General features: G+C 37.5%; 1 protein-coding gene across 1 annotated transcript in view; it reads right to left on the reverse strand.

The window, feature by feature from the left end:
- TNPO1 (transportin 1) overlaps positions 1 to 4,792 on the reverse strand; it is a 102,463-nt gene extending 97,671 nt beyond the window's left edge. The window contains exon 1 of the mRNA XM_066241464.1: positions 4,574 to 4,792. Within this exon, the coding sequence (XP_066097561.1) occupies positions 4,574 to 4,588 (15 nt within the window). The 5' untranslated portion in view covers positions 4,589 to 4,792. The remainder of the gene's footprint in view (positions 1 to 4,573) is intronic.
- Positions 4,793 to 9,939: the final 5,147 nt, after the last annotated feature.

Consider the following 9,939-nt stretch of genomic DNA (forward strand, 5'->3'; position numbering starts at 1 on the left):
GTCTCACTATTTTAATAATGTGGTTTATGATCTACAGTTAGATTCACTGTTATAAGATTCTGTATTCATTCAATGTACAGTATATGTATTCATCATAAAATCTGAATTTGTACATTACACAAAATTTTTTAAGTAAAAGAGCATGAGCTTTGCAATCAGGCAGATGTAGATTCAGATCCAGCCTTGAACACTATGAGACCTTGGGCAAAGTACTTACCTATCTATACTTCAGTTCTCCCATTATCAATAAATGGAAATAAGTCCCATACTGTAACACAGGGCTATGATCATGAGTATAATATATGTAAAGATGCTAAATGCCTATAGATAATGTCCAGTATATTACACAGATAAAATGTTAATTCACTCTCTGTTCCCTCCCATCTCAAGCAATAAGAACAACAAATGCTGTGCTCAATTTAAGCCCATTATTAAATTCTCTTAAGAAATTGGCAATATGGACCATGAGCTTTGGATGTTCATACACTCTGATCCAGTATTTTCACTTTGGGGAACCTATCTTTTTATTTTTTAAGTTTTTGCATTGATCTAAGACAGCGGTTCTCAACCTGTGGGTCGAAACCCCTGTGTTTTGGTCGTTCGACCCCCGCTGGGGTCGCGACCCACAGGTTGAGAACCGCTGATCTAAGAGAACGAAAGAGGGAAAAAGAGAGAGATAGGGGAAAGGGAAGGAAAAAGAGAGAGGGGAGAGAGAAAGAGGGGAGACAGAAGCATCAACTCATTGTTTCACTTAGTTGTTCCACCTAGTTGTGTACACACTGATCAGTGCCCTGACCAGGGGTCGAACCCACTACCTCTGGTGCACTGGGTTGACACTTTATCAAAACTGAACCACCCAACGAGGTCAGGGAACGTATCTTAATGAAATAATCCAAAACAGAAATTGTTTTATTTACAAGGGTGTTCAGTGAAGTGTTTCTTTTAACTGCAAAAAATTTAGAAACATTTTCAACAAAAAAATGTTTAATTATTAGAAACCAACACAAACATTAAGTGGTTATTTTAAAAGATGCTGACAAAATAATAGTAGGAGAAAATGCTTATAGTACTAGGTGAAAAAAATGAAATGCAAAATTATTCATATAGTAATGTCTCAACTTGTAAAGATCAAATAAGCTAAGAATAAATATTGAAATGCACCAAAAAGTTCATATATAGCTCTTAGTTACCTCACAGTCCTGATATTAGTGATTATTATTTTCTGGTTGTTATGTAGAATACCAATGATTATGACAATGATGATAATAATGCAATTATTATTTATAGTGTTTACTACATCCCAGGCCCAATTCTAAGAGCTTATTGTATTAACTTATTTAATCCTTGTAACATTATAAAATGAGGAATTGAGGCACAGTGAGATTAAGTAACTCACCCATGGTCATACAGATAAGTAATTATGGAAGGTGCCAAGATTTGAATCTAAGAAGTCTGGTTCTAGAGCTCCTGTTCCTAACTGCTATACTTCACTGAAAAGATTTGCTTTGTTTTTAAACTTTAACCATTAAAAAAGGTATATGTCAATTCAAATCTTGTGGGTATTTTCTTTTTTCAGTTATCAGCTTTCAACTTTCTTTCAGTTCTGATGCAAATACTTGCTCTGCCATTGGGTGCCATTCTGAAATAAGATGCCACCATTTCTATATGGGTCCTATCAAGAGAAATCTGCACCCCTATTTCCTGTTCCAGTATCTCACTGAACCATTGCGATTTTGGAACTCTAACATTCTTATTTATTACACCTACTGACAGTATTTCAAATAATTTTAGTAAGGAGGTCTTGGAGCAACCAAACTGGCTTATAGAAACTCTCCAACACTTAAACCCACCATTCATATAATTCATATAACTACAAATCTAAAGTCACCACCCTTACAAATATCTGCTATTGTAAAGTTTGCTTCTCTGCAATGCAAGAGACCACTCTCATCTGTCAACACCAGATATCTAGCACTGCATTGGCTGAATGGGAACAACAGAATTTTTCTGTAGCTAATCCTTCCTTTTTGAAGGTGGCATTATTCTCAATTGTTTTTGAAAACGTTATCAGTTAATCACTCTGACTCTCTCACCTTTCTTATCCTTTTGCTGGTAAACCAAGTTTTGGGGGACAAGAACAAGATCTTTTTGGCAAATATATGTCTTCAAATATTGATCCCAGGAAGAAATATTCCTAATGTATAACCTGGGCAATAAAAATAACTCCCACTTACTGATGTGCTCCTGTGCAGTTTACATTTGATAATTTTTTTATTACATATGTTACTTGGTTCAACTTCCTTTATAACCAAGTTGCTTTTCTTTTTTATTTATTTATTTTTTTACAGAGAGAGAGAGAGAGAGTCAGAGAGAGGTATAGACAGGGACAGACAGACAGGAATGGAGAGATGAGAAGCATCAATCATTAGTTTTTCATTGCACATTGTGACACCTTAGTTGTTCATTGATTGCTTTCTCATATGTGCCTTGACTGTGGGCCTTCAGCAGACCGAGTAACCCCTTGCTTGAGCCAGCGACCTTGGGTCCAAACTGGTGAGCTTTTGCTCAAACCAGATGAGCCTGCGCTCAAGCTGGTGACCTCGGGGTCTCAAACCTGGGTCCTCTGCATCCCAGTCCGACGCTCTATCCACTGCGCCACCGTCTGGTCAAGACAAGTTGCTTTTCTTAAAAACATATTTGCAGAATCCAACATAGTTGAATGCAAGAAATTCTTCTAAATATAGTACATTTACATTTCAATGTTATTCATTTACAGTATTTAGAAAAATTAAGTTCATGTGATGGCTTTAACATTATATAAAGGAAAATAGTCATAAAAATAATGAATACAATAATGAGCATTAACAATGGAAAGAAATATTTACAACCAGAATGTTAATATATTTTTACCAAAATCTTATCCTGCTCACAATTTATAATGTTATTAAGCTTTATTACATTATAAGATTTTTATATATTGAAATATCAGTGGGTAGAATTTAATAATTACCTGAATATCATATCTAAGACAAAGATGTAACCACATTATGACTGATCTGGGTGGGGGGCCCTTTTTAGGAAAAGGAAAATGGAGCACTAATAGTTCATTAGGGTCACATTAAATTAGATGAAGTAAAAACTATACTGCCAAACTGTTATGCATTTATGCATTACATATGCCAGGGAGTAAAAAAGGAAATCTGCACCTTCAAACTAATGTTTCCCTTTTGCAGTTGCAAGTTTTTAACTTGGTGGAGCCATTCTCTAAGAAGAATGGGATTCAGGGAAGGGTAAAGTGGAAAATAGAATTGTTTCCCAAAAAAAGAATCCTCCCCTGCTTCACTAAGTATAACTTAAATACCATTCTAATATGAAAGCTTTCATATACAGAGGTGGGCAAAGTAGGTTTACATTTGTAATACAAATAAATATAATAATAAATAACACAAAAATAAACTGTTTCGTGTACTCACAACTGTAAACCTACTTTTGCCCACCCCTGTAACAGGGAAACTTAAAATCCAAAAGGAAGATATCCTAAAAATGAGTACATTGGACCAGCCATTTTATAATCTTACATTTCAGAATACCTATTACACGATACAACTTGTATCTTAAGAACATCTTTTCTTTAGGGTAAAAAAAAAAATCCATTTATGCATTCGTCATCGAAGTCATCACTGCTTCAAAGAAGGATTGGTATTAAGCTTCTTAATACAACTGTCAAAATCAATTTGTGCATAGCCTTCAACTTTAAATTTCTACATTTATTTCTGCCGATGGACCTAAATGATTACTGATTAAGATAACGAACTGCAGACAATCATTCCAATATCCAGTTGATATTTAAAATCTGCAAACAAATAACAGTCGATCATTTTTAAAGGAAGAAAGCCATTCCCAAAACAAGTAGATTGTGGCAGGCGGTCTGCTCCTCAGCAGCTGTCCCCTGTTGCGTGTTCTTGTGGGAGAAGTACAAAAGGGTAGAAGGGCAGAAAGCAAATCCACGCAATATCCATACAGTTATAAACATTAAAAATTACGTAAACATGTCGTGAAGCCATGCAGCCAGGAAGCCCCAAGGGGACAGACCCGCCCGGAGGAAGAGATCATCAGCTAGCTGAGTGTGGAGGCGACGGTGAGTACGGGACCGGTACTTCCGGACAGAGGGGCCAGGAGGCACAAAGACCGGCCAGGGGAGCGGCGCCGGGCAGTGCCCAGAACCCGCGGGAAGGCGCCGCCGGGATCCTCAAACGCCACCGATCAATTGGCAGAAGCAAAAACTCCCCGGAGCAGACCCTCTGCTTCCCGCCTCCCTAAAGGGCCCCAGGACGTGACCTTGGACACCTGAGGGGCCGCCGCCCACCCCCTGGCCGGGTCCTGCAGGACACCCGGGGCGACAGCTGTTGGGCTTCGAACCGCGCATCCGCCGTCCCCGGGCTCCAAACGGCCAGGCGGGGACCCGGAGGGCGGCGAGTCCGCACCTCTCCCCGCGGCGTGTCAGCCGGCTTCAGAACAGCTAGCCTCCGCTCCCGCCCTCCAGTCTGGGGCCGCGTACCCTCACGTCACCTACCTGGTCCCACACCATCCCAGAGGCTCCGGCGCTCGGGCCCTCTGCCGAAGCGGCGCTGCCTCTTGCCCGGGGCCTGAAATGGCTGCGGAACAAAGAGAATCTGGGCTCCAGCGAGCGCCGGTCGGATTGGCCAGGGGGCGGAGCCCGCCGCGGGAACGTTCGGCGACGGTCGCCTTGGCAACGGCTGCGGGCCGGAGAAAGCTGCGGCCCAACCCTGACAGGCCTGCGGACTGACACCCGGTGGTGCGCGGCAGCGGTTTCTAGACCGCTCTTCAGCCTCTGGCCTCCCGCCTCGGGCTCGGCCCGCGCGGAGCTCACAAGCTCGCGCCCCCTGCGACCCGCGCGCTGGCCCGAGCGTCCTGCTCGCAGAAGGAGCGGCGGCGGACGCTGCTGTGCACCGTGAGGCCTCGAGCAAAGTGGCACGCCCTTAAGTGTGGTTATTGAGGGGCTGTGCAGCACTCTCCTGGCGTGGTGACCCTAGCCCTTCCTAACTTCTGTACCCCAGGATGACCTCCAAGTGACAGCCGTGCCCTGGGAGCCTATTTCACACCGAACATGCCACGCATCCCGTGTTGATACGGTTCCAACGTCGCTAGTAAAAGCAGAAATGGCTTCAGCAGAGACCGGCGGAAGGCTGCCTGCTAATATTGCAGGATAGGCTTTTGAAGTATACTGTAGCTAGCATACCCGCTGCCACGTAGGTGACAGTACATGGTTTATACAATTAGGTTTTACATCGCCAGGTGTGTAGTAATATAAAACTAGTTTCTTGCTCTTCTCCATAGCAACCTTCATGAGAAATTAAAATATCTTTTATTTTCCGAACACAAAATAATTCAAAAAGGGAGAGGTAGACTTTTTATACTCAATCATATTAATGGTAACGAATAGATAAATATCAGTTGCTTTCCCCACATTACTCATACGTAAGTTTACTATATATGAATATTTTTAGTTTTCATAGATAATCATTATTTCCTAAGGTGATGATGCCTGTGGTAATAATATTCTTCCTCACATAATCAACGTGTGCGAAAATGTCAGCAGTTTTGACTACTCTACTTGCACATGCTGTGTATATTATGTTATAAAAATAGGTAGTGGTTGTTGCCTTCCAGTCATAGTCTATATAAAATTATAGTACCAATAATAAAAAGTATTTTTTAATTTATGCTGAGATAGATTATTTCCTAATAAAGATGTTAATAATTTTTAATTGCAAGAGCAGTTATTTTTAAATACAAATAATTTAATGTAAATTTTGACCATAAAAATGATCATTTTATCATTAGGAAATTGAACATAGAAGAAAAAAATTTCAAATAACTAAAATTCTTATGATTAAAACATTTTCTAATGTTAATTTGATAATGAGTTACTATAGTAGTGTATAACAAAAAAGAGCCCCCCCCAATTAGGAACAGATTACTAAGGAAAAATAAACTTAATGTAAACCATACTAAACGTAGGTTAGTATAGCTGCAGGAAATTTATATCTATCCAGGTAACAAACTGGACTTATTTGTGCATTTGAAAAGTTCCATCTTGTAAATGACGGCCTTGATCTATATAAATCGGGATGTATAGTATCTGCATTCTACGTCACTAAAGAAATATAATAGGAATACTTTCCAAATGTAAAGGATTAGCAAATAGTGAACTACCGACTAAGCAATTAATAAGGAGTTCACCTGATTAATAGTTTGGAAATAACTGAAGTGAAAACAAGTGAAGTACTATAGTGTATGTAAGAGGATTTACTGGCCAAAAATTTTTGAAAGAAAAAAATATTATCTGATGTTGTAAAACTGAGATTACTCAAATCAAATATCTAGTTTTTTATAAAACAAAATAAATTGAAATGTTAGTATAAAATAGTTCTGCCTTAAATAGATGCTTAGATATGTAGCCTTTTAGTTTCCATCTTCTCATATTAAAAATACTTATTTTAAACAGTAAATCTTCTTAACATTAACAAGGATTTATTAACACAGCATCTTGTTTTTTAAAATTTTTCCTGTTATTTGTTTTCTCTTTGCACAGTTTGCACATAGAATAGCAGCCACCCAGGAATGTTTTAGCTTTATACTCAATACAATACAGCAATACTCAGATGGCAAAACATTGAAGATTTGCTGGTATTTTAAAATGACATATACTGATATTAAAAATAGTAAATAAGACCTGTGGTGGCGCAGTGGATAAAGCATCGACCTGGAAATGCTGAGGTCGCTGGTTCGAAACCCTGGGCTTGCCTGGTCAAGGCACATATGGGAGTTGATGCTTCCAGCTCCTCCCCCCGTCTCTCTCTCCTCTCTCTCTCTGTCTCTCTCCTCTCTAAAATGAATAAATAAAATTAAAAAAAAATTTAAAAAAAAAGTAAATTTTTACTTTAACCTCAAAACCTATTACAGATATCTTATATTTTGAATTTCTACATTAATTTTTTTTCTTTAGGTGAAAATATTGACCAAGATACAAATTAAAGAATGGTAGAAATTAAGAAATAACATTTAGGAAGAAAACATACCTATAAGCTTTGACCTTGGAAGGAAAAGATGCTTACTCTGTTAGATGTAGCTTTGTCAAAACAAGCATGGAGTTGGGATGCAGAAGACCTTTATGCTGATGATGGCTTTATCACTTAATAATGCTTCTAGTTCAGTCTTATGGAGCTTTATTTTCCTTGTCTTAAACAGGATTAAATAAGATAAAGTATATTAAAATCTTATTAGCAGAGTGCCTGGCAAATAGAGGGCCATAAAAATATTATTAGATATTAATACATATAAAAGAACAGATGTTTGAGGAGTGATAGTTACTGAAAAAATAATAGGCCTGGAAATCTAAAAATTGTTCAATAAATACCTTTAATAGGCAATTATTAATAAGGTTATAGAAACTCAGTAAGAGAAGTGAAATCTGTTAGGTACAGGCAAACTTCTAAAATAGAATACTTCTGATAAGTGGTGTTTCCTTCTTATACTTCTGGAAAGATATGGGAATTCTCATTATATTCTTCAACACTAGACAGTTTAAGAAATTGCCTCCATCAAAACATCTTCAGATTGGCATTAAGGAAAAAATATTTAATAAAGTAATTATTTAGAAGAATTTAATTCAAATTTTTAAAGAGAACAGTTATTGTCAATATTCAGAAGTAAGTAAATAATCTATAAGCATTTCTAATAAACCCAATATACAGTTTTAAAGTATAAAAAAGATAGATTAAGGACTTATTAACTGGGAAAGGATTAACTTAAGAGTTCCTTTAAATATTAATACCTCCTAGCGATTAAAATATGATTCTATTTATAAAAGGGTCTACTTAGACTTTTACTTCTTGGAAGATGGAATAGATCTACTTCTCCCTATTCCTTGTACCAAATACAACCAAAAACCCTGAACATTGCATATAACACAAAAATATAAGGAGACTCTAAAAGGTGAAAAGAAGACAGACCAGCTAGGGCCCTTGAGAACCAAGGAACAATATGATAGTTAGTTCCCTGGGTTTTCATTTTGCCTCATATATCCCAGACTTGAAACTAAAGAAACTGGCAACCTGAAAATGCCATTGGTGCAGACAAAACAACAAACTTCAAAATACTGGTCTTTCTAATTGATAGGACATAAAGGGGCAGTATAGCAGACAGAAAACATCTAGAGAATAACTGTTCTCCAGCCAGAACCTATGGAAAGAAATTATTATGCCCATACAGACTGGGAGAAAATATTTGCAAATCACATATCTGATAGAGATCTAAGAATTATCTGACAAATTTTAAAGCAGACGTAAAAATGCTCAGTGCACAATTACAAAAACACTTGGAACAAAGGAAGAAAAAAAATATAAAGTCTCAGTAACGAAATAGAAAATATAAAAAAACAAATAGAAATTTTAGAGCTAAAAAAATACAATAATCAAAATTTAAAACTCAGGCCTGATCAGGTAGTGGCGCAATGGATAGAGCATCAGACTGGGACATGGAAGACCCAGGTCCGAAACCCCAAGGTTGCTGGCTTGAGTGCAGGCTCACTGGTTTGAGTGTGGGATTTCTGGCTTGACTGTGGGATCATAGACATGACTCCAAGGTCGCTGGCTTGAGCGAGGGGGCACTCACTCTGCTGCAGCCCCTCAGTCAAAGCACATACATATGAGAAAGCAGTCAATGAACAACTAAGGGGCTGCAACAAAGAATTGATGCTCTTCATTTCTCTCCCTTCCTGTCTGTCCATATCTGACCCTCTCTCTGTCTCTGTCACAAGAAACAAAAAACAAAAACAAAACAAAAAAAAATAAAACTCAGTGGATAGGTTCAACAATATGATAGAGAAAGAATCAGCAAACTTGTAAATAGAATAGAAATTACTCGGTCTAGCAATAGAGAGAAAATAAATTGGAAAGCAGAATCTTATGGAGTTGAGTGACAAAAGATCTAACATGTATGTCAACAGAATCCTGGAAGGAGAAAGAAAGAGAGAGGACCAAAAAAGAAATAATGACTGACAACTTTTGAAATTTGACAAAAGATGTAAACCTATGGATTTAAGAAGTTGAATGGATTCTCAACAATTACCAAAACAATTAAATGGGGTAAAGAGTTTTCAACATATAGTACTAGGACAATTAATTATCTACAGGCAAAAGAATAAAGTTGGACCCCTATCTCACAGTATATATAAAAACCAAGAAAATATCATAGAGCTAAATGTAAGATCTAAAACTATACAATTCTTAGAAGAAAATATAAAAGTAAATCTTTGTGACCTTGAGTTAGGAAAAAAACTTCTTAGATGTAATACTAAAAACAAGCAGCAAAAGAAAAAAGTAGATAGGTTGGATTTCATCAAAATGTAAAATGTGCTTTAAAGAAACCATCAAGAAAGAAAATGAACCTGACCTGTGGTGGCGCAGTGGATAAAGCGTTGACCTGGAAATGCTGAGGTCGTGGGTTCAAAACCCTGGGCTTGCCTGGTCAAGGCACATATGGGAGTTGATGCTTCCTGCTCCTCCCCCCCTTCTCTCTCTGTCTCTCTCTCTCCCTCTTTCTCTCTCCTCTCTAAAAATGAATAAAAAAAAAAGAAAAAAAAGAAAGAAAATGAAAAGACTACCCATAGAGTGGGAGAAGATATTTGCAAATCACATATCTGGTAAGGACTTGATTCTAGAATAAAGAACTCTTACATCTCAATAATAAAAAGACAAATAACCTAATTAAGAATGGGTAAAGGATTTGTATAGACATTTCTTTAAAGAAGATGTATAAATGGCTAATAAGCATATGAAAAGATATTCAACATCATTACCTATTGAGGAAATGCAAATCAAAACAGTGAGATACTACTTCATACCTACTAAGATA

This window comes from Saccopteryx bilineata, chromosome 1 (assembly GCF_036850765.1).
Source record: "Saccopteryx bilineata isolate mSacBil1 chromosome 1, mSacBil1_pri_phased_curated, whole genome shotgun sequence".
NCBI classification, from domain to species: Eukaryota; Metazoa; Chordata; class Mammalia; order Chiroptera; family Emballonuridae; genus Saccopteryx; species Saccopteryx bilineata.